The 25,245-nt window shown below is 38.9% G+C and overlaps 1 protein-coding gene across 5 annotated transcripts in view; it reads right to left on the reverse strand.

Annotated features, from left to right (window-relative positions):
* The window catches only part of traf3 (TNF receptor-associated factor 3), a 70,203-nt gene that overhangs the window by 13,676 nt on the left and 31,282 nt on the right, over positions 1-25,245 (reverse strand). For all 5 annotated transcript variants that reach the window (XM_028822290.2, XM_051919901.1, XM_028822289.2 and 2 more), the window contains exons 2-6: positions 24,121-24,407; positions 17,605-17,656; positions 17,238-17,342; positions 11,537-11,701; positions 1,798-1,878 (exon numbers count right to left, since the gene is read on the reverse strand). In XM_028822290.2, the coding sequence (XP_028678123.1) occupies positions 1,798-1,878; positions 11,537-11,701; positions 17,238-17,342; positions 17,605-17,656; positions 24,121-24,404 (687 nt within the window). In that variant the 5' untranslated portion in view covers positions 24,405-24,407. The remainder of the gene's footprint in view (positions 1-1,797; positions 1,879-11,536; positions 11,702-17,237; positions 17,343-17,604; positions 17,657-24,120; positions 24,408-25,245) is intronic.

Here is a 25,245-nt window from a genome sequence, read left to right on the forward strand (position 1 = left end):
TTTAATGCAGTGTGGTACGTAACGGTTTTCATTTTGTTCTTGTTGGGATATTATGAGCAGCCAGATTCCATTCGAACTACAGGCTGGTAGATATGGTGGGCTGTGATGTGCTGATTAAAAAAACAAAGATGCAAGCGGACAATGGAGTTTAATTTTAATTCCAGGTGTAAAAATAATATGTATCCATGTATACATTTACCCAATCTATACTGCTCAGAAAATTAAATTAACATTTTTTAATCAGAGTATATCAAGTCAATGAAACTTCTGAGATATTGATCTGGTCCGTTAAGTAGCAGAGGGGGTTGTTAATTTCATTAACACCAAAGCAGCTAAAACTGATTAACAACAGGCGCACTAGAGGGACAACAATGAGACAACCCCCAGAACAGGAATGGTTTAACAGGTGGAGGGAGGCCACTGACATTTTTCCCCCCCTCATCTTCTCTGACTGTTTTTCCACTAGTTTTGCAGTCAGTGTCACTACTGGTAGCACGAGGCGATACCTGGACCCTACAGAGGTTGCACAGGTAGTCCAACTTCTCCAGGATGGCACATCAATACGTGCCATTGCCAGAATGTTTACTGTGTCTCCCAGCACAGTCTCAGGGGCAATTTAGGAGATACCAGGAGACAGGCAGCTAGGAAAGCTGGACAGGGCCATAGAAGGTCCTTAACCCATCAGCAGGACCAGTATCTGCTCCTTTGGGCAAGGAGGAACAGGATGAGCACTTCCAGAGCCTACAAAATGACCTCCAGCAGGCTGCTGGTGTGAATGTCTCTGACCAAACAATCAGAAACAGACTTGATGAGGGTGGCCTGAGGAGCTGTCGTCCTCTGGTGGGCCCTGTGCTCACTGCCCGGCACCATGGACCTCGATTGGCATTTGCCATTGAATACCAGAATTGGCAGGTCCACCACTGGCACCCTGTGCTGTTCATAGATGAGAGCAGGTTCACCCTAAGCACATATGACACACATGAAAGGGTCTGTAGAAGCCGTGGAGAACGTTATGCTGCCTGTAACATCATTCAGCATGACCGGTTTGGTGGTGGGTCAGTGGTGGTCTGGGGACGCACAGACCTCTACAGGCTACACAACGTCACCTTGACTGCCGTTGGGTATCGGGATGAAATCCTTGGACCCATTGTCAGACACTATGCTGGTGCAGTGGGTTCTGGGTTCCTCCTAGTGCACGACAATGCCCAGCCTCATGTGGCGAGAGTATGCAGGCAGTTCCTGGAGGATGAAGGAATTGATACCATTGACTGGCATCCACGCTCACTCGCCTGACCTAAATCAAATAGAACACCTCTGGGACATTATGTTTTGGTCCATCCGACGCTGCCAGGTTGCACCTCAAACAGTCCAGGAGCTCAGTGATGCCCTGGTCCAGATCTGGGAGGAGATCCCCCAGGACACCATCCATCGTCTCATTAGGAGCATGCCCCAAATACCCCTATGTTGTCAGGCATGCATACAAGCACGTGGGGGCCATACAAACTACCGAGTTTGATCGAGTTGCTGCATTGAAATTTCAGAAAAATGGACTAACCTGCTGCATCATTTTTTCACTTTGATTTTTGGGATGTCTTTGAATTCAGCCCACCGTAGGTTGATAATTTTCATTTCTATCAAACGATGTGCATCCTTTCGTTCCTAACACATTACCCAGTCCGTATCAGTAGGGATATCCAGCTTGATTTTTTTCTCATTAAGATATCGTGTGTTTTCAAAGTGTTCCTTTAATTTTTTTGAGCAGTTTATATAGAGAAAGCAGGATCGCAGGCGACTTACCTCGCTTCTTAAAACAGAAGGATAACTGCACTTGTTAGGACAGGAAACAGGAAAAGCTGGACAAACTGTTTCTTCATGTTTCTAAAATGACAGAGAAATGTGTCAAAAGCATTCATAAACTGATAATAAAATAGCAAAACACATCCCTGGTATGTACATTTCCTACAGTGAGGCACGTTTATACACTGGAGTTTGGGGTGAGCTGCTCATCAAATGCAAACAGCGGTGTAGAGGAGGGAGTGTGCTTCTGATCTGGTGAAAGTACCAAATGTAAACTGCAGCTGGAAGTGGAGTATTGAAAAGAAACGGCAGCAAGGTATAGTAATTCTAAACAGAACATTTGCGCAACCCAAGAACTCAAATGTTCTTATTTTTCATTATTTCTTCACAATTATCCCACTGTTTTTTCACATAAATATGGCTTGCAGATATTACTAAAGATGAAATGAATGGACATGATTTGTCCTGATTTCATCCTTTCAATATCTCCTGCTATCTGGGTGCACCCTGAAGGACAGTCTACTGAGATGCTTACTAGCGTAAACCTCTTTTCCGCCTTCTTTATTTGTTTAATATTTATTAGCTTTATTTATCTGCTTTAATTATTGGCTTAATAAAGTTTCTTCACACTTGTACTCCCAACTGAAGATACATTTGGAATTGAGGCAGGTGAAGACCTTCCTGTACTGACTTATATGAAAGGCCAGGCTCCAATGGTTGCGTACAAATTTGGTCATTCCAGCATAAAAACGTTTACAAACAAAGGTCATCCATTCAGTCTAATCTCCTTTGGTTAGCCAACAGGCAGCTGGTCACAATACGTCATCCAAGTATTTGTTAAAAGCCATCAGTATGACACAGTAGTGTGTGCCCAATTCCCATAACCCTTTATGTGCAGTTGTCCTTCCTGGCTTCTTGAATGTCATTTACACCTTTTGGTTTAAGTAGGAGTGCTCTGCTAGGTCAGCTTTATCAGTCTGTGTGTCACACTTGAAACTGAAGCAAGCATAAGTAAGATGGCTTCTTTTCTGGGTTTAGCAGCGATCACATCTAAAAAGTGAGCTGGTAATCATTTCTACTTTTTCCTTTCAGATGTTTTGGGTATTGTGGTCAAAACTGTGAACTATAAAAGGCCATCGGGTTAATCCCAACCGCCGACTTTATTTGACACTAAGTAGACCGATTACCTTCTCTGTGCCCAAATTGTGGAGATTTAGATGGAAGAACCGAGCATTTGTTAGTCTGAAGATTTAAAAGGAAAACTTTGGTGCTGTTAATTTGAAGTTATTTCTTCACAATCATGGTATATATTAATTTTTCACATAAAATTGTATCTAATGTGAAGTTGTTTTTTTTTTTTTTTTTTTAAATAACTATAAAAATACCTATTTTTTTTTCTTGCACCTTACAACAGGGCTTACGGTAACGCGGGTCTAAGCATGTAAGAAAGGCTCAAAAACTTACCAAACACATCCACTATGAAGCAGCAATGGTTTTGATTTAAGAAAACATTCCTTTTGTGTTTATGAGCCATCCCTGTAATAATGAAAAAAACTAGAAACAACTGTTTTATAACCGATTCTTCAGACTATTTTTCTTGAGCTCAGAATACATTTCCTGTTCTCTCGTCTGCTCACAGTCGCCATCGTGGGTGGAGTTTAGACGTAAATAAGGAACTTGGTCAGTATAAAACCAAACACGTGTCTAAGCTGCTTAGAGTAATTATGTCTGAGAAAATGGTTTGAATAAAAAAAAAAAAAAAAAATCACATATCTATGATGTGAACATAAATTTAGAAAACAAAGCGTTTACAGTTTTCATCGACTTCCTTATGGTAACCACAATACCTTAAAGTTGTGGCTTGTAGGGCTTAGGTTGAATGTGAGCACTCGAATGAAAGACCTACTGAAAGCAGGCCTTAGACTCTGTATTTCTCATCTCTTTGTGGATGAGTACTGAAGAGGTTTAAAGTGTTCCTAATCGCCCATTATTGAAGCCAACTGCAGCTCCAAACATATTTCAGGCGAGTCTTTTCACTGCAACTGCAAATGTAGCAGCCATAAATATACAGATATAGCATCATGGGGTTGAGCCATGTTGTGTTATTAGCAACAACCTCTATATGATCATTCAGATCTGTCACACATCAATGCTAAGTAGCATTTAACTATGCAAAAAATAAGATCAATAACCAAAATCACCCTAATGAAAGCGGCCCATTTGGTCCTTTAGGTTTTGATTGTTTCTTTCAGTTTAAATTTTGTAAAATGGAATAAAACTCAGTGATTGATAGATACAGTAGCTAAAAATGTTGTCTTTATCTGCTGCACATACTGCAGCCTCATGTAGCAAAGCAAGCTCATTCTCAAATACCGGTGCATCTTACGTTTTTCAGCAGTGGAAGCAGCACGTCCCACTCCTTGTAGCAAAGGCACTTCTTGAATTGCCATAACTTTACATTTTCCACATGTGTACCACCAATCCCACTTGTTCATTGTATTGTATATTTTGTTGCAAATGTTTGCTCTTTTTTGGTCTCACCAGTTCTGTCCTCCTCTCTCTTTTTCCCCTTTTATTGAATCTCCTCTTCCTTATATTCTGGCTCATATAAATACGGTTCAGTGATAAAATGTATACTCTCGCTTCACAGTCAAATTTGTCCAATTTAAAATGAGAGCTTATTTGTCTTAATCCTGAAGGAAAATGTACTGAAAAGTAGCAGATTCTCCAAATGAAAGTGACGTGTGCATCATTCACAGCATGAGGTTGAGGAAGCCACTATTCCTGAAGGGAGGAAGGTTATTGTGGAGGGAGAGACATTTGCCACAAATGTTTGTGATTGGACCAAGGTTACCTTAAGCCCTACTGTAAAACGGCAAGAACAGACAATGTAGTTTTGTAATGCACCAAAAAAAAAAAATCCTTCATTTTAGAATAATTTTATGTGGAAAAATAATACATACCATGATTGCAAAGAAATAACTTTGACTTGGAAAATACCAGACTTATCCTTGATATATCAAGTGTTTCATATAATTAAATTTAATACAAATATTCTTTGTTTGACTAAAGCTGATGTCACATTATACGACTTCTAGTTGTGGGGTCTGTCAGATTTGTCGACTACAGGTGCTGATCTCACCACTGGAGCATGTCATTTTGTCACTGGCCATGTCACCAACAGTGTGCTGACCTTCCACCACAGTCCTGCTCACCCCTTTTTGTGACAACCAATAGCATGCTGCCTGACAGAGCCCATGGTGTACGGAGGGTTAACTGGTATGGTAGTTTGTCCACAGTTTTGGCTCCTTTTTTCAATTCTGTTGTGGTACATAAACTATGAGTCATCAGACAGATTAAATTCTCTTCTGTTTTTGAGGTCCAAAACACCCATGTTCCTTTTCCTTGTCACTATATTAAATGCATAGTATTCCCAGATGAGCAATGATTGGTTGACAGCTGTGCGTGCAAAGCCCAGTCTACAACAAATGCCAATATTTAAATAGGTCTGATTTTGTCGCAAGTTGGAGCGAGTCGCTAGGCATGTCACGTTACTCCACTGCCTTCACAGTAGCGTGCTGCCGACTCACTAGGATTAAGTCAATGAAGGGGACAACTAAAAATCACTGGAAAACTCATCAGATATGAAATGGTCTTTATTAGTATCTGGTCAACTTCTGGGCTAGCCCTAATGGTGCAAACTCTTTTTCTTCAACTCAATTCTGCTCCCCAGGATTATACTTAAATTCGTGGAGGCAGTACAGCTTTCACAGAGTTAAAAAAAAGTGTGCTATTCAAGAGCTACAGAGCCTTAAAATACATACAAGAAATCATTTGGTTGGTTGGTCTCGTCCGTTATGGGAGATGAACGTCTGAAGCGGAGCTCCGTTAGCAGCGGCTTTATTTTCTCTCTTATTTCTTATTATCCCGAGGTATCCTGTATTTACCTAACCCAAGGAATTTCTACTACAGTATATAAACATGAGTAACAAAGAAGTGGCTCAGAAAGAAACGGAAAGAAAACAAAGCTACACCCAAGTCTAGACAGACATCAAGCCCAAGTGCAAGGTACAGCCTTTCAGAGAATAACCTGGAACAGACAGGTGAAAGCACAGACTTCCCAGGACCCCGCTCCACTGCATCATGACCAGTTGAGAGAAGTGGGAGAGAAGGTGCAAGTGATGCAGGTCACGATAGCTCACCGATTCCAGAAGATCACTTGAAACTAGAAATGGCCTTGCAGTCCGTGCTTTCATCTACTCCTCGCGAGCCGGAAGCATCGGCTATAACCGGGGTTGCCACTTCACCCGCGGAGCACAAAAGCCAAAACGATTTGTCCGAACTGAAGTAAATAATCGCAACATTGGCCACGGCCATAAGTGAGCTTAAGAAAGACATTCAGAAAAATATGAAGAAAGAAATAAACGGCTTACTCTAGACAAACGAGAAGCTGCGGCTAAAGCTGCAGCAGGATAATAAGAACTTGGAAAAATGTATATATAATCGTTTTGATGCAACCTTTAAAAGTACGCTGGGAAAAATTGAGGAACACATTCAGGAACATGCGTCTAAACTGAGAGAACTTGCCGATCAGCTGGAAGACGTTAAGCAGACATTCACGACTTGAATTGAAACAGCAGAATATTCAGCATCTACCGCCAATGGAAAAGCTACAACTGCAAATTCCAAATTCAAAAAACTCAGAAACAGACTTACGGCTCTGGTAGATGGATGCAGAAGGAATAATATTAGAATTGAAGGTTTACCTGAGAATCGTTAAAGTCCAAATCCAGTGAAATTTGCAGCTGAACCGTTTTCAAAAATAATTGGAGAGGACTTTAAATCAGATACCGAGATAGCGGCAGCTTATCACATACATGGATCAAATACCTCTAAACCTAGGACTCAAATTGCCCGCTTTGAGAGATTACAATTTAAGCTTAATGTAATAGCACTTCACAGACAGAAGCAAGAGATTATATTTGAAAATAACCACATTCGTATTTTCCCTAATTTCTCACCCTCAACATCTGCTAAATGTGCAGCTTTTTACAACATTAAACAGCGGTTACAGAAAGCCAATATCAGATACAGCCTCTTGTATCCTGCCAAGCTGAAAGTGGATATTCAAGACAAAAATTACATCTTCTCCAGCAAGAAGGAAGCAGAAAAGGAATTAAGAAAGCTGATCCCAACACTTTTTTGAAATATGATAGTGAGTAGCATCTGCCATGGGTTTATTGTTGTTGTTATTATTGCATTAGGGTTTACTATGCTTATCCAGGACCACTCTTTAACACCATTCCCCGGGTTTACTATCTTAATATTTCAAGACCATTGAAAATCATATTTTATGCTTATAGTATTTAGACTTTATCGGCAATAGATATCTCTACTTTTTAATCCTCAAACGCTGCTGCTGGGGGGCTTGTTTTGTTTTGGACATGCCCTGTTTCTAGGTATGTCAGAGGACTGGGACTTAGTGAAATGGGGTCCAGCCTCACGTGAGGAGGCAAAATGGGGGGGGTGGGGGTATAAGGGGGGGGGGGGTGAAAGAGAGCAAGCTATATCTAATCTATCCTTTTAATCCTTATAATTATAACTACCAATGTAACAACAGGCTGCATGGCAATAACTCGTGGGAAAATTGGAAATTAAGGTTAAAGCTTTCTCACTTCTAGTTAAGATTACAAAATGACATCAAAAATTCAGAATCAATGTCTCCATGATGGGACAGTTAACTTTGTGAGCTGGAATTTTAAAGGCCTGAATCACAAATTAAAGAGAAAGAAAGTATTCTCTCACCTAACAAGTTTAAACGCTAAAATAGTATTTTTACAGGGGACCCACTTATTAAGTAAGGATCAGTTCTGGCTGCAAAGAGACTGGACTGGCCAAATGTTCCATTCCAGCTTTACAAAGAAAATTAGAGGTGTGGGAATTCTCATACATAGAACAGTCTCATTTGTGGTATCAGACGTAGTATCTGATCCTGAAGGGAGATATGTGATTGTCATGATCAATGTATTTAACTGTAAAGTGATTTTGATAAATGTTTATGTACCCAATGTTGATGATAGGGAATTCATGCAAAATGTATTTGCATCCAGTCCCAATGTGAACACTCATAAAATTATAATGGCTGGGGACTTTAATTTTGTTTTAAATCCACTCTTAGATAGATGCCATTCCCCCTGTGACAGGACACCTAACACTGCAAAGACAATTACACAGTTTGTAACTGACCACAACCTATCAGACCCTTGGAGGTTTCTAAACCCAAACTCAAGAACATATTCCTTCTACTCACCAGTGCATCATTGGTACTCAAGAACTGATTATTTCTTTATAGATAATAATTTCTTGCCTACGATTAAATCTTGCAAGTACGACGCTATTGTTATTTCCGACCATGCCCCTCTGATCTTGAACCTAAAATCATTATGCCGCACACACTCATCTCGTAGATGGCGTCTTAACCCACTTCTATTAGCAGATGAGAACTGTACAGAATTTATATCCACACAAATCTGTTTCTTCTTAGAGATAAGTACATCCTCAGAGGTCTCTGCAGGAATACTCTGGGAGACTCTAAAGGCCTTCTTAAGAGGACAGATTATTTCATATCTTCCCCACAGAAATAAATTAGAAACCAAGAAGGCATCAGAGCTAACCAGCGAAATTACTAGAATAGATGAAGAACATGCCAGGTGTCCAAGTGAGGCTCTTCATAGGAAAAGGCAGGCTCTGCATTCAGAGGTCAACCTCTTAACAACCAAAGAAACTGAACAACTCATTTTAAAATCATGACATCATTACTATGAACACAGAAAGAAAGCAAATAAGCTCTTAGCTCAACAAATCCACAAGCAAGAAGTTTGCAATGCAATCCCAGCAATCACCAACACAGAGATAAAATCATTGATCATAAAAATATAATGCACACATTTAGAGACTACTATAAATCCTTATATTCTACTGGGTTTAAAAAAGACAACACATAATCTAATGCATGTTTGGATACATTACACATACCACAGATACTTTTAGTGCAGAGGAACTGGATAAACCTATGGCGCTATTAGAATTACTAGATGCTATAAAGTCACTTCAGAGCACGAAAGCAACAGGTCCTGATGGCTATCCTGTAGAATTTTATAAGAAATTCTCCACTCAGCTAGCTCCCCTCTTATTCGCAACATTTACAGAAGCTAGAGACAATCAAATTCTACCTCAAACTTTTCACCAAGCATTAATCACCGTCTTTCCGAAACAAAATAAGGACTTATTACAATGTGCATCATACAGGCCAATTTCACTTCTGAATAATGATGTTAAGATACTCTCAAAAATCCTAGCTAGAAGGATGAAGAAAGTGCTGCCTTCGGTAATATCACAAGATCAAACTGGATTTATTAAAGACCAACATTTAGCTTCCAATCTTTAACACCTGTTTAACGTAATATATTCACCAGCAAAGTCAAACACCTCAGAGATATTATCGTTGGATGCAGAAAAAGCATTTGACATGATTGAATGGAACTACCTTTTCACTACATTAGAGAAATTTGGGTTTGGCCCGAACATTTGTGCATGGATCAAACTACTGTATACCAATCCAAAAGCTTCAGTTTGAATTAACAACATTTGTTCAGACTACTTTAAACTAGAACGTGGTACCAGACAAGGATGCCCCTTGTCACCACTGCTATTTGCAATCATCACTGAACCACTGGCAGTTTACTGTCGAAATTCTTACTAGATAAAGGGGATTATCAGAGAAGGACTGGAACAGAAAATTTCTCTATATGCAGATGATATGGTAACTGTATATATCAGACCCACAAAATTCTGTGCCTGCAGTCTTAACAGCACTTACAGAATTTCAAAAGATCTCTGGTCTCAGAATTAATTTGAATAAAAGTGTGCTCTTTCCAGTGAATTTTCAAGCATACAATATTAGATTGGACACCTTCCCTTTTATCATTGCAGATCAGTTTAAATACCTAGGGGTAAATATCACAAATAAACATAAAGCTCTTTATCAACAAAATTTCGCCGTCTGTATGGAAAAAATTAAGCAAGACTTGCATAGATGGTCAACCTTTCATCTCACTCTAGCTGGAAGAATTAACGTTGTTAAGATGAATATCCTTCCAAAGATTCTCTTTTTATTTCAAAACATTCCAATACACATCAATACATCATTTTTTAAGCAATTAGATTCAATCATAACCTAATTTATTTGGATCTCAAAACATCCACGTATCCAAACAGCGACACTACAAAGACCTAAGGCAGAAGGTGGCATGGCTCTACCTAACTTTCAGTTTTATAACTGGACAGCAAACATACAAGCTATAAAAACCTGCACACCAAATAGATTAACATACACAGGCTTGGTCCGCAATAGAAATAAAATCCTGCAGTACTTCTTTATATTCCCTGCTTTGTGCCCCAATAAATGCAAGTTATCGCCAATATACTAATAACCCAGTTGTGCTTCACTCACTCAGAATATGGAACCAATGTAGAAAGCATTTTAAGATGGAGAAGCTTTTATCTGTGGCACCTCTGCATGAGAACCACCTTTTTCAACCCTCGCAAACATATGCAGTTTTTAATATCTGGAAAACATTTGGGATTAAACTGCTTAGAGATCTTTATATAGACAACATCTTTGCATCCTATGAACAATTACATTCCAAATCTAACTTTCCAGCAACACATTTCTTTCACTATCTTCAAATTAGAAACTTTGTTAAACAGAACCTGCCTGATTTTCGTCATCTCGCACCCTCCTCTATGCTGGAAAAAATATTGCTCAGTCTTGAGGACTCAGACAGCATTTCTGCAATATATAAAATTATTTTACAGTCCCTCCCTTTCAAAGATCCAAGAGGACAATGGGAAAAAGATCTGTCACTCAACATGTCAGAAAAGGAGTGGAAGGTAGCAATGCAGAGAATTCACTCGAGCTCCATATGCGCAAAGCATATAATTATTCAACTAAAAATTATATAATCGAGTACATCTGTCTTGCTTAAAACTGTCCAAAATGTTTCCAGGGCAAGATCCAGCCTGCGAACGCTGCAATCAAGTCCCAGCCTCACTGGGTCACACGTTTTGGGCCTGCACCAAATTAACATCATTCTGGACAAAACTGTTTAAGTGCCTTTCAGACAGCCTTGGTGTCACAATCCCTCCTAATCCACTAACAGCTGTGTTTGGTGTTCTTCCAGATGAGCTTAACGTGGAGAAGGACAAACAAACTGTGATTGCCTTTACTACACTATTGGCATGCAGACTTATTTTGCTAAACTGGAAGAATCCTAAGTTTCCTCTTTTAAGTCAGTGGGTAACTGATATTTTAAATTATTTGAAATTGGAAAAAATCAAATTCTCACTTAGAGGATCTGTGCAGAACTTTTTCAAAACCTGGCAGGATCTAAATCAATAATATTTTAGAATAAACTCTTAATGCACTGAGGAAGTAACTCTCTTCCCATTTCTTTTCTTCTACATTTAACTGTATCCGCTTATTAAACTTTGAATTTATGTACTTTTACAAGCTTTAAGTTTTACTTCGTTGGCCATGCTCTCTTTCTCAGGGGTGGGGGTTGATTTGTTTTCTATCCTATTTTTTGTAAAATTGATCTATTTGTCAATATATGATGACAATAAAATCAATAAAATTAAAAAAAAAAAAAAAAAAAAAAAAAATCATTTCTGCACTTACTTTCAGGTCTGCTAGAAGAACAGTTTTCTTACAGTGAGGACATATGGTGTCCCTGTATTTGCACCGTTTTGCTAAGTGGTCCGGCACATCCTTGCGTAGAAGCTTTTCTTTGCACTCTGCTCGGGGGCAAGGCAGCTCATAATACGGGCAGTCCTGCAAGTGTTCCTGTGATGGTAGGAAAAAATGAAGACATTGTGTAAATCCCCTTTATTTACACAGTAATAGAGGATACATTTACACATCTCCAACACTCCACTACACTACAAACACTTCATTATCCAAACTAGAATCCAAGTTGTTGCATGGATTAAAGCCCCAATTTTTCCAAGTCTAAAAAAATTCTTCAAAGCAAGCTGTAGTAATGAAATATAAACAGAAGGTATTTGACACTCCACTTGATTCATAATATCCAAAACAAGACGTCAGCTGTCACAGGAGACACTGTGTGGCTACAAAGACATATTTAGATCACAGCAAAGGACCATTATATCCATCATACTCGAGCACCGGTCTTAAAAAAAATAAAAAAAACCTCAGGAGGGACTTTCCCAGTATTTGGCATTGTGCTAAATGAGAGAAATCAAACCTGATATTGGACATGCCCTGCTACCTGTGGGAAAAAACAGTCATTTTGACACCAGCACCCCACCCTGTACACCTCCCTCAAAATATTCATGTAAAAGCCTGCCAGTGAAATGCAGGCCCAGGCAGCACAAACAATGCCTCACAAGTGTAACATTAATGCTCTTCCCATGTAACTACTGAACAAGATGTTTTACTTTCATTTGTTGCTCAAGATGTTGTGTTCTTAATCAGTGATGTAATTTTTAACAAAGTTACAATATGTTACAGTATGTGAATTCTTCTTGTACCAAGCCTATTGTAATGATTGCATATTACATAAGAGTACAGTCACTCAAGCAGGGTTGTGGACAAAGTACAAAATACAGTGGAACTCGGTTTGCGAGTGTTTTGCAAGACGAGCAAAAATTTTTAATAAATTTTGACTTGATAAACGAGCGAGGTCTTGCGGTTCGAGTAGTATTTATACGCTTTGTCTGCTGAGTGTCATATGATAACAACTGAGCTGATGGTTCTTCTCTCTCTCTCTCTCTTGCTGCGGGATTGTGGGCAATCGTCTCCTATTCTCTGTCTGAGTCGGCGTGCTTCACTCATATAGTCAACATCCATACGAGCGTATACTGTTTACTACAGCATTAGCATTGTGACTGTGTGTGTGTGTGTGCTCGCTCGCGTGTGTGTAGGTGTGCACTCGTGTGTGTGTGTGTGTGTGTGTGTGTGTGCTGTGACGTGCGAGTCCCCGTCTTGCACCCTAAAACACAAAGCTGAGTCTCAGTACTTTAGCAATACCAGCTTTATTCAACTTGAAACAGCAACAGCGCGGTTATTTATTGTAGTGGGATCTGCCGCTCTCCTATACACAGACACAGACCTGCGCATTTATAATGTTCTTTGTATCACCCATCGACGGCAGGCACTTATAGCATGTCCGCTATCTTTTCGGATTCACTTTTATGGCGAAGTGCTACAGCGCTGGGAGACAGCGATTACTTTCGGACGTTCTTCTGCGTGTCGTCCCGCTGGGTGCAATCCCACAAGAGTTTAGAAACTCACTCACACCAGCCATGATTCTTTTCAAAGGTAAAGTGCAGGTTAATTTGTTTTATGTATTTTAACTTTATATTTTGTATTAATCATTTTTATATGAATAGTTTTGGGTTGTGGAACAAATCATCTGAGTTTCCATTATTTCTTATGGGGAAATTCACTTTGATATACGAGTGCTTTGGACTGCGAGCACGTTTCTGGAACGAATTATGCTCGCAAACCGAGGTTCCACTGTATGTCACTTATAACAGCTCAACTACATGTAAAAATTCTCAGGTTCAAAAAAAAAAATTGGAAGAGTAAAACACACAGAAATAAAAGTATGACTATAGGCAAATGGATGCAGATGAATGCAGATTTTCTGCTTTTTTGTTAAGTGTCTTCCTGTCTTCTGCTATACCGTTCTCCCCCTAAAAAGGAAACGGCCATATCAGCCACTAACTCTGAATTCTATACCTGCCATAGAGTCAGACCCCACTCTCAAACGGCACCAAACATTAGAGATAGAGAGATAGATACTTTATTAATCCCAAGGGGAAATTCACATACTCCAGCAGCAAAAAAATATTAAAGAATAATAAAAATGCAGGTAAAAAAACAGACAATAACTTGAATAATGTTCAACGTTTACATACTTCCCCCCCCCCCCCCGGTGGAATTGAAGAGTCACATAGTTTGGGGGAGGAATGATCTTCTCAGTCTGTCAGTGGAGCAGGACAGTGACAGCAGTCTGTCGCTGAAGCTGCTCCTCTGTCTGGAGATGACACTGTTTAGTGGATGACAGTAGGAGACAATACTGTCCCCTTGTGACCATAAGGACCACTACATTCTAGATATCCATTTATATCAAAACCACTTTCTCTTACTCAGGTCTTGGGTAAACAATTTATTAAGATTTATATACACATTTTTGAAATATATAGTTCCTATAAAAAGTATTCAACCCCTAGAAAGGTTTTCACTTTTTATTGTTATACAACACTGAATCCCAGTAGATGTAATTCAGCTGTTTGACCTTGATCAACATAAGAAGGCTCTTTAATTGTCAAAATGAAAAAAGACCCCTCCAAAGTGGTCTAAAATAATTACAAATAAAAAAACACAAAAACTGATCCCTTAAGTATTTAAACCCTTTAAGTATGACACACCTAAACAATAGCTGTTGTGGCCACCAGAATAAGTTCAATGGAGGTCATCTGTCTGTAGTTTTACTTGATTGTAGTCTAAATGCACCTTATGTGAGAGGTCCAACTGGTGGCAAGTCAGTATGGTGGACTAACCTACACAGTGAAGACAAAATAACCCAACAAGCAACTCCATGAAATGATGACTGAAAAGCACAAGTCGAGGCATGGAGACAAGAAAGTCTCCACGTTACTGAATATCCTGTGTAGTCCAGTTAAATTAGTCATTAAGAAATGGAAAGAGTATGGCACAGCTGTACATCTCCTTAGAGCAGGCTGTCCACAAAACTAAGTGATCAGACAAGATAACGACGAGTGAGGGAGGCCACCGAGAGACCTTGGAGAACTCTGAAGGAGTTACAAGCTACAGTCACTTAGAATGGAAAGACTGTGCAGACAACAAATGTGCCCAGGTGGTTCACCTGTGAGAAAGACGCTGTTAAAAAAATTAAACAATACAAATAAGTAAATAAAATACTAATGACATCTGAATTACAGTTTTCCAGAAGGCACATGGGAGATTCTGGTGTCAGCATATTACACTACACTTTACTGTGAAGCACGGTGGTGGCAGCATCATACTATGGAGATGCTTTTCTGCAGGAGGCTCTTATAAGGCTGTGAGGGAAGACAGGAAGATTAATCTTGGAAAATCTGTGAAGAAAAGCTGATGCAGTTTACAAGAAACATGTGCCTAGGTAAAAGATTTGTTTTCCAGAGAGACAATGTTCCCAAGCATAACACCAAGACTACACAGGAATGGCTTCAAAACAACAATGTGAACAGCCTGGAGTGGCAGACTCAGAGTCCACATCTCAATCCCATTAGAATTTGTGGTTGGACTTAACAAAACGTGTTCCCTCACGATCTTCATGCAATATGACAGAGCTTAGGCATTCTTATAAAGAAGAATGAGGACTGATAGGAGAGTCCAGATGTGCAAAGCTGAAAGAGAAAGACCTGTACACACAGACTCAAGGCTGTCATGGCTGAGAAAGGTGCATCTTCTAAAAACTGACATGAAGCGGAGGAATACTTACAAATACTAAATGTAAAATAACTGATCATGTAATTAATGTATACCACTTTGTACAGATCTGTTTTCACTTTGACATTTTCAGTTGAACAGTGTCAAATGCCAGATTAAATCCACTGCAATTCAGTGTTTAATAACAATAAAATGTCCAACCTCCAAGGGAAATAATACATTTTTTATAGGCACTATTAACTTACAAAATATGTAATATTTCTTTCAGAAGAATAGTTTTTCATCTCATAAGAGTCACCTGCGAACAGGTTGAATAAGCTACAAGACATCTGACATGAAGCAATTAACTAAATGAAAAACTAATCATGAGTAGTAGCTCTGGGCTGCTTAGAAACCAGAATTTTTTTGTATTTTGCATCTTGCAACACAAAACCTTAAAGACACTTAAGGATAATCAAAGCAAGAAAATGTAATGCGTATGGCTTGGTTTTAGACAGGCGTAAATATATCACACTAAGCTGTGACTGTTGGGATCAGGTGATCAACCAGATGTCAGCTGCTTTGTCTTGTGGTCTGAAACATCCAATTTCTTTAGATGTTAACAACCACCAGGGGTCAGCAATTTCCAAATATCTTCATAGGTTAGAAAACCTTTCAAATCAGAAAAAAAAAATCAGTCAAGTTTTGAAACACTTATCTGTTGTTGCAGTTCTGTAATACCTGCATAACTGAAGAACCAGTCAAAATTTTCTAGAATCTTAGGAAAAACATCAAAGTACAAATAGAGCAAGCCTCTCGTGAAAGCTCAATTTCTTTCTTTAGTATTACCTGTGTGTGTGAATATCTTGTAGTATTAAGTAAAAATGATGGGACAAGCTTAAAAAAACGGCTAACCGTTTTTTGTATTCAAATCATGAAAAACATTATGCACATATGATAATGGCTGAGCCATACATGTGACGTGCTAGAAGAACACACTTTTCCATTCATTAGAATACACCATGGAAATGGGACACCTAAAAAAGAGTGAACATAAATAAATATGCAGCCAAAAAGATGCAGCCAATGCAGTCCCAACTACTTTCACTATTGTGTAATTATCAAAATACCTGTTGCATTAAGAAATACAGTTATGAATAAAATGTCACTGAACTTGGGAAAGCTATGCCAAATTCATTACAATATTTTCAGCTGTATTTTTTGTTTATGTTGCAATTACACTGGAGATAAAAGTTAATAACTCCACACTACAAAAGCTCTTCCTGAAAACAACCATTGGTCCATTCAAACCATTATCTTCTGAAAGAGGAAAACAAAGTCCAGGGGGCTTTATACTTCCAGTGTTTCCTAGACTTTGGGAGAAATGTGAAATATTAACTTCTTTGATTGAGAAAACCACTTTGAATATTAAAAGTGCCTCATAAGCAGCTCCTGGAAATGATGTGGTTAAAATGACATCTTATATTACTGGCACAGCAACCTCTCAGTTCCCCTGTGGCCTCCACTTCCATACCTAAACGGAACTGCCTAAGCTCTGCAGAAGTATCTGTGGGCTTTTGATGAACCCCATGGAGCTAAGAATACTCACTTCTGGAGGAATTATTATCGAGTGAAAACATCAAGGAGTTTCTTAAACACAAATATGGGCTTAATAATCAATAAGGAGTAAATTGCCAAGCTTATGAATACATTATTTCATACAAGTAAAAAGGACTTGAATATCTTAATTATTAAAACTAATGTGGCTTTCAAATGTAATTGTTTTATACCAAGGAAGCCCTTGAAAATCAGAAGACATGTGATGCTCCGTTTTCACGATGCATTTCCAACAACTCGGAAGAAGCACCAGATTGCCATCACCAATGTTTAAACAATGCCTGCCAATTCTTAAAAGACTTACTAAAAGCTGCTGCAATGTCATCTGTTCTTTGCAGCCATTCCTTTCGTTTCTGCAGAAAACTCGGAGACCCATAATCTCCCTCCCGCAGCAGACATCTTTAAAGATCTGAAACATACCCAGGAAGGAGAAAAAAAAAAAGATCATTCAGTTAAATTCACAGAAATGGAAAAAGCACAAATGATTTCATCATCAGTGGAAAAGTAATAATGATTAATGATAATCTAAACCGGCCTGAATAAAAGAAAATGCTGGTCAAAATCTACAAGGCCTACTTAAGGATGCAGTTTTAACATCCAAAGCCAGATGAGTGCAGAAAATACCTGGAGACTGTGAGAGGACAAATCTCATTAATGAATGCTCAACCTACCTTGTCTTCAAATAAAGGTCCACCATCAACAGGACAGGTTGGGGTTGCTTCCCTTAAAAACAGACAATAGTTTTGTTTCAGAAATTGTGCAATATGGTTTCAAGTACATAAAGTTGCAAATATTTCTTCTATCCATCTATCCATCCATGTCAGACATTTTTATAATTAAACTGTTTAGTCCATCAGTTCAGTCAAATAAATCATAAGAATATAAAAAAAATTGGGTACATGTTAATAAAGATGTCATAGCTTTATAATATAAATATTACAGCTTAACAAACACTATAAGGAAAGATGTGATTTATGCATAAAAATACCCAGGAAGGTTGCATCTTTTCTATGCTTGCAGAGATGTCTATCAACCATTTCAGCCCCTATTCCTAGAGTGCTATATGTAAGTGAAATTCCAGAATTCTGTGAGATTTCTCCACATTTTATGGAGGTGGGCTGGGTGAAATGCAATATTCCTTACTTAAACCATTGACAATGGCACATTATGTAGCTGCCCAAGCATCAGACAAGATATGACTGATAGCACATGAAGATAAATAGGCTACATTCACACTGCAAGTATAATTTAATGCAAAATTGTGATTTTTTCACCCATATGTGACACAGATCTCATCTGTTTAGGTAGTTTTGTGTGAACATTAGAAAAACATGAAATTACTTTTGTAATGTGGTGCTAAATCTGATATAGATCCATGCAACTTCAGCGTGTGTGTGTGTGTGTGTGTGTGTGTGCACTGCCTATAGAAAATTATCACACCATGTTAAAATTCTTATTCTCTTCCACATTAAACCATGGAAATTAAAATAAATATAACTATTTCCAGCTGTATTTACATATTATAACTCTCCTAAGCAATGTCTAAAATTGAATTTGTGAAATACATGGTTTGGATTAGTGAACAGCCCCTTAGAGTAGCTACCATCAACTTGCTCAAGTACCACCAATCATCTTCTAGGTCACATACCAGGCCAATTGGCACCCACCTGACATCAGTTGTAGTGGTACTGACTACTTCAGAATTAAATCTAGCTATCTCTACTGCTATAAGTGCATGGCAACCCAAACACTTCTCCATGGTTAGAAAGACATCTTCATAAGGGCTCCAGGATAAAAGTGGACTGTCCCTTCAAACTGGGCCAAGCCAAGAACATATTGATCAGGGAAGCTACCAAGAGGCCAAGGGCAATTTTGTAGGACTTCCAAGTGTTCATGGCTGGGATTGGTCAGTCTATACATAGGACAACACTCTCACAAGGTTTACTCAAAGCTGGCCTGTATTGCAGGTGGGCAAGGAAAAGCCTCCGATTCTGATGCCTTGTGGCAAAAGGTTTTATGGTCAAAGTACACGAAGATTGAGTACTGTGTGTGTGTTTCACATCAGCGGTGACTAGGTAATTTGTAAGGACTGATGGGGAAAATGGACACTGCCAATTACAGCCAAATTCTTGAGGAAAACCTGCGACCCTCTGAATATGTTCAGGTAGTTCACCTTCCAGCAGGACAAAGACCCTAAACACACCAGCAAACAAAGAGCAATGACATAAGAAAGGAAGGTAAATGAATGTCCTTCTGTTTGAGTCAGAGCCTTGACTTGAATCCAACAGAAAATGTATGGATAGACTTGAAAAGAGCAGAAATCTAAATGAACTGGAACACTTCTACAAGGAAGCATGGGGGAAATACTCGCTAATCTAGGGGCGCCAAGCTGGTAGATCTATCCAGACAGACTGATGGCTGTCATTAAAGCAAAAGGTGGCTCTATGAAGTATTAAATGAAGGGATTGACCTCTTTTCCAAACCTATTATTCTAGTTTTTCAATTGGTTTTCAGAACTGTTGCCTTTTTCATTACTTGAATGTTGTACAGTGAAATGTGTAAATAATGCTGGAAAAAGATGTTTTTAATGGGCATTGATTTTAGTCTGTAAGAATTCCACTGTACTATGTAGAAATAATAATTAAAGTGTTTCACAAATCACATTTATCACAATTGCCTAGAAATGTACAGTAATCCCTCCTCCATCGCGGGGGTTTCGTTCCAGAACCCCCCGTGAAAGGTGAAAATCCACAAAGTAGAAACCATATGTTTATATGGTTACTTTTATAACTGTCATGCTTAGGTCACAGATTTGCACAGAAACACAGGAGGTTGTAGAGAGACAGGAGCTTTACTCAAACACTGCAAACAAACATTTGTCTCTTTTTCAAAAGTTTAAACTGTGCTCCATGACAAGACAGAGATGACAGTTCCGTCTCACAATTAAAAGAATGCAAACATATCTCTTCAAAGGAGTGCGCGTCAGGAGCACAGAATGTCAGAGAGAGAGAGAAAAGCAAACAAATCAATAGGGCTGTTTGGCTTTTAAGTATGCGAAGCACCTGCGGCACAAAGCTGTTGAAGGCGGCAGATCACACCCCCTCCGTCAGGAGCAGAGAAAGAGAGAGAGAGAAAAACAAACAATCAAAAATCAATACGTGCCCTTCGAGCTTTTAAGTATGCGAAACACCGTGCAGCATGTTGCTTCAGGAAGCAGCTGCACAGAAGGGAGCAACATGAAGATAATGTTTCAGCATTTTTAGACGAGCGTCCGTATCGTCTGTGTGCGCGAACAGCCCCCCTGCTCAATCCCCCTACGTCAGGATCAGAGAATGTCAGTGCAAGAGAGAGAGAGAGAGACAGAGAAAAGTAAGTTGGGTAGCTTCTCAGCCATCTGCCAATAACGTCCCTTGTATGAAATCAACTGGGCAAACCAACTGAGGAAGCATGTACCAGAAATTAAAAGACCCATTGTCCGCAGAAATCCGCGAACCAGCAAAAAATCTGCGATATATATTTAAATATGCTTACATATAAAATCCGCGATAGAGTGAAGCCGCGAAAGGCGAAGCGCGATATAGCGAGGCATTACTGTACACTCAAATTTTGCATCACCATTTAGGCGACATTTGCCATGCTTCTGCACTGAAAGTGACGCTGGTTAACAGTGCCAATAAAAAGAAAGGAAGCAAGGTTATGGGCTTGAGGTAACTGTCGCCAGCCAATACAACCCATTTGTTGCGTTTTTTTCTGATGGAAATGACACATCTCAAATACACTCTTTCTGAGAGAATCTCATGCGCAAAAGTTGACACAAATAATCAAACATCCTCGTTGACATTTTCAGATGGTGAAACTACTGTTCTACATCAAATCCGTCCACATCTCACATCCGTCAGTACTAGCTCCTGTCCAGAAGTTTAACATAACTTGTCTCAAAGCAAAAGCTCCCATCTTTTATTTTCTATTTTTCCGCCTTGCCATTATGAGCTGAAGAATTCTCATACATCCTGTACTGATCTCTTGCAAAATTAAGTCACTTTTTGATGGTGTATGAATACAGCCATAGAGTACTGGTTTGTGTAAAAACATTTATGAAAGTAAAGAGCAAATCCTAATATTCCTCTTCATTGCATTGAAAGTGTGTATTACAGATTTTCACTTACTATTTAATAGTCTACAGCTTTTTAAATGTTTGTCTATATTAAGCTACTCCTGGGTTTAAGTGTGTATTTTTTAAATATTATAAAACTAATGCATTACTGTTTGTTTACAAAATATGACTAGTAACCACACTGGATAGACACCTATGACTAATAAAAGAAAACTTAAAAACTCTAGCCAGATGTAATCAATTAGAAATATTTTTAAAAATACCATTCTTACTTTTATGAAAAAAGTGTTCAAAATGTATTGTACATAAAACAGTTTATGCAGTAGGTTGGTGTCAGAGAGAAGAGAAAAAGAGCAAGTGTCCATTTATAATTTAGCCACATTTTGTCATCAGAGAGTGTAAAACACACCACTCAAAGAAAAAATATATCCTTAACACATGGAAACACAAAACCTACACATGAATGGCACTCTAGGCCCATAGACCATTCTACTACTTCAACTTTAATGGGACTAATTTAGCAACAAACACACCTTGCCACACAGTTTGAGATACAAATCTTTATTTTTTGGGGAAAAAAAAGATAAATTTCTGCACACTGTAAAAGACAGTCTTATAAAGACAAACTAACACATCCTTCTATCTAGTAAATCCATTTTATGAAATCCAAGGTCTCTGTGACCCTGAAAAAAAAAAATCAAAACAAACTGTCAAAACGAGGAAAAAAAAAAAAAAAAATAAACTGAACTGGACAAATGTCCACTGAAACAGATTTCAGTCCACTTCAATATCCATGTTTGTTTAAAATGAGCTCTTTTAGGTAAATTCTCCCTTAAAACCACAGGACAAAATAAAAGCTTCTCTGCTTTTAATACGCATTGCTTCATAAAAATATTTAGCATTAGTACAGCCACTTTTACAACACAGCAAAAATCCTAGCTGTCAAACTACAAAGAAATCAAACATTAATATGTTGCAGGTGAAAAAGCCAATTTTTATTATGCTGAACTATAATCGAAAAAAAGCAGAAAACAATGACTACTTTTGTTGGCTACGTAAAAGCTAATACTGTCCACAAAGATTCAAAAGAAAAGAAATTTCCACTTGTACAAATATCCAAACTATAGGAAAATTATTTTTGTTTTATATCACTAGAACACAAAAACTTATTTTTGCTTCATAACAGCCTATTTTAGGTGTTCCTTGTAAAAAGTAAACCTGTGCTCAGATACTGGTAGATAATCACCTTGAGTGCTAGAAATGTCATGTATATAAAATGCACACTGCTAATACAGGAGCCCTCACATGCAGTCTGCACTCTTCGGACTCTAGTCAAGTCAAGTCAGTCTTACACAAGAGCAGCACTTATCAGGCACACACAGTATTTGGTTCAGGTTTTTTGAAGTACTAAATATGCCGTCTCAGATGTCTGCTGACCACAGTGCACAAGCATCACCACCAGGGTTGCTCAGTGTCAATGTAGACCAAGCTCTGCTAATGGCAGAGTAGCTCAAATAACAAAAAAATAATTAGCTCCATTTAGATGAATATGCATATTACAGTAATCCCTCCTCTATCGCGGGGGTTGCATTCCAGACCCCCCCGCGAAAGGTGAAAATCCGCGAAGTAGAAACCATATGTTTATATGGTTATTTTTAGAATGTCATGCTTGGGTCACAGATTTGTGCAGAAACACAGGAGGTTGTAGAGAGACAGGAACGTTATTCAAACACTTCAAACAAACATTTGTCTCTTTTTCAAAAGTTTAAACTGTGCTCCATGACAAGACAGAGATGACAGTTCTGTCTCACAATTAAAAGAATGCAAACATATCTTCCTCTTCAAAGGAGTGCGCATCAGGAGCAGAGAATGTCAGAGAGAGAGAGAGAGAGAAAAAAGCAAACAAAAATCAATAGGGCTGTTTGGCTTTTAAGTATGCGAAGCACCGCCGGACAAAGCAGCTGCAAGGATGTACAATGTGAAGGTAGTCTTTCAGCATTTTTTTAGAGGAGCGTCCGTATCGTCTAGGGGTGCAAACAGCCCCTCTGCTCACAACCCCTCCGTCAGGAGCAGAGAATGTCAGAGAGAGAGAGAGAGAGAGAGAGAGAGAGAGAGACAGAGAAAAGCAAACAATCAAAAATCAATACGTGCTGTTTGATCTTTTAAGTATGCGAAGCACAGTGCGGGAAGCATATCACTTGACAAAGCAGCCATATGTAAGCCCAGCAAGGAAGAGAGCAATGTGAAGGTAATCTTTCAGTTGTTTTTGAGGAGCGGCCGTATCCTCTAGGGGTGCGAACAGCCCCCGTGCTCACAATATATTTGAGGAGTTTTATTTAATATGTAATACGCGCTCTGGTTGGGTAGCTTCTCAGCCATCTGCCAATAGCGTCCCTTGTATGAAATCAACTGGGCAAACCAACTGAGGAAGCATATACCAGAAATTAAAAGAGCCACTGTCCGCAGAAATCCGTGAACCAGCAAAAAATCTGCGATATATATTTAAATATGCTTACATATAAAATCCGCGATGGAGTGAAGCCGCGAAAGTCGAAGCGCGATATAGCGAGGGATCACTGTACTTTGTAGGAGTGTGAACTTTACAATTATTTTGTTAAGATTTGTTCTGCTATTTGTTTGCAACGCATATATACCATTTGTATTTTCCATTAAGAAATAATAAAGGTAACCATGACCTTGACCTAAATAAAAATGTGGAAGAATTACAATCTGCATGCCAAAACATAAGAGAAAAATACCCCTTCAAAGCCAATATAAATAGTGAGAAGCAAATAATTTTCAAATCTAAAGAAAGCATACTAATTAAAAAGTATTTAATGCTGCTAAGGGAAACACAGTGACTTCTGGAACCCCCTAAAGTATAACATAGGGCACTGCTACTAAACATAGTGACTGTTTCTGTTCGCAACAGTTTTAAAACAGGTCTGCCAATGTGTCCAGGTACCCTTATTCCTTCCAAAAAATGCTTCACTTCAGCCAGTTTTTACAGCTACAGCTTAGGCAACAACTGTAATGATAACCAAACACATTACAAGATTTACTAGGATCTTACCGGAGGAGGTCCCGGACACAGGACTCACAGAAGCGGTGGCCACATTCTGTCTGCTTGGGGTTGCAAAGGGCTAGATGGCAAGATTCACAACAGTACTTGGGTTCCAGAGGCAACACAAAGTAGTCCCTGAAGCCACCATGTGGAGGTAGGAAGGATGGAGAAGAAAGGCTCTGATCAGGCCATAATGGAGTGATCCGGTTTGGGAGAGAGGGTTGACTTGGGGACGATCTCTGCTGTACGGGAATCTGCAGTTCCTGAGGCACTTCCACATTTCGACCTGACATGTCCTGAAGAGGAAAAAAAAAAAAAGAAACAAATGTAATGGCACAGCATGTACTATATAGTCTGTAATCAACTGAAAACAGAATATTAAAAAAAACAAAATTCTACATTAGGGGTTTGTTTTGTAAAACTATGTAGTGAACATAAAAGGAGTTATGTGGTTGTTAAAAGTGGGAGCTGGGAAAAGAGAAAGAAAAAATAAGTCGAAACAAATAAGAGCCAACACTGGAGCTACTTAACTCAATCCAGCGTCTACATACTTTCATTGCAAACATTTGATCAAAACGCATTTTCTGCCTATAAATGACATTTGCCCAGTATTACTTTTTTGCTTCACTATTCCTGCACTGTGTGGCTAAATTCAGAATGAATCCACAGTGTGAAAATCATTAACTGTGACCAAACTGTGTTGCAGGAACGCAGCTCTTTTCTTGATTTTGACATTTGTGACTATGTTTCCAAACTGTAAGCATTTCCCACACCAGAAAGTCTCTGGGAAATTATAAATAAAATTGCTCTTATGAGGTGTTCAATATTTATTTTACTATACTGCTCAAAACTGTCTGTGACGCTACTTGGTGGTGTCAGATGCACTGATACATAACATCTCAGATGTTCACAATTTGATTCAGTTAGAGGAACGTGCGGGCCAGTCAATGGCATCAATGCCTTTGTCATCCAGGAACTGCCTAGACACTCTAGCCACATGAGGCTGTGCACTGACTTGCACCAGGAGGAACCCAGAGACCATTGCATCAGCGTAAGATCTGACAATGGCTCTGAGGATTTCATCCTGGTACCTAACAGCAGTCAAGAGTATTGTTGTCTAGTACATGGAGATCC

This window comes from Erpetoichthys calabaricus, chromosome 16 (genome assembly GCF_900747795.2).
Source record: "Erpetoichthys calabaricus chromosome 16, fErpCal1.3, whole genome shotgun sequence".
Classification (NCBI taxonomy): domain Eukaryota; kingdom Metazoa; phylum Chordata; class Cladistia; order Polypteriformes; family Polypteridae; genus Erpetoichthys; species Erpetoichthys calabaricus.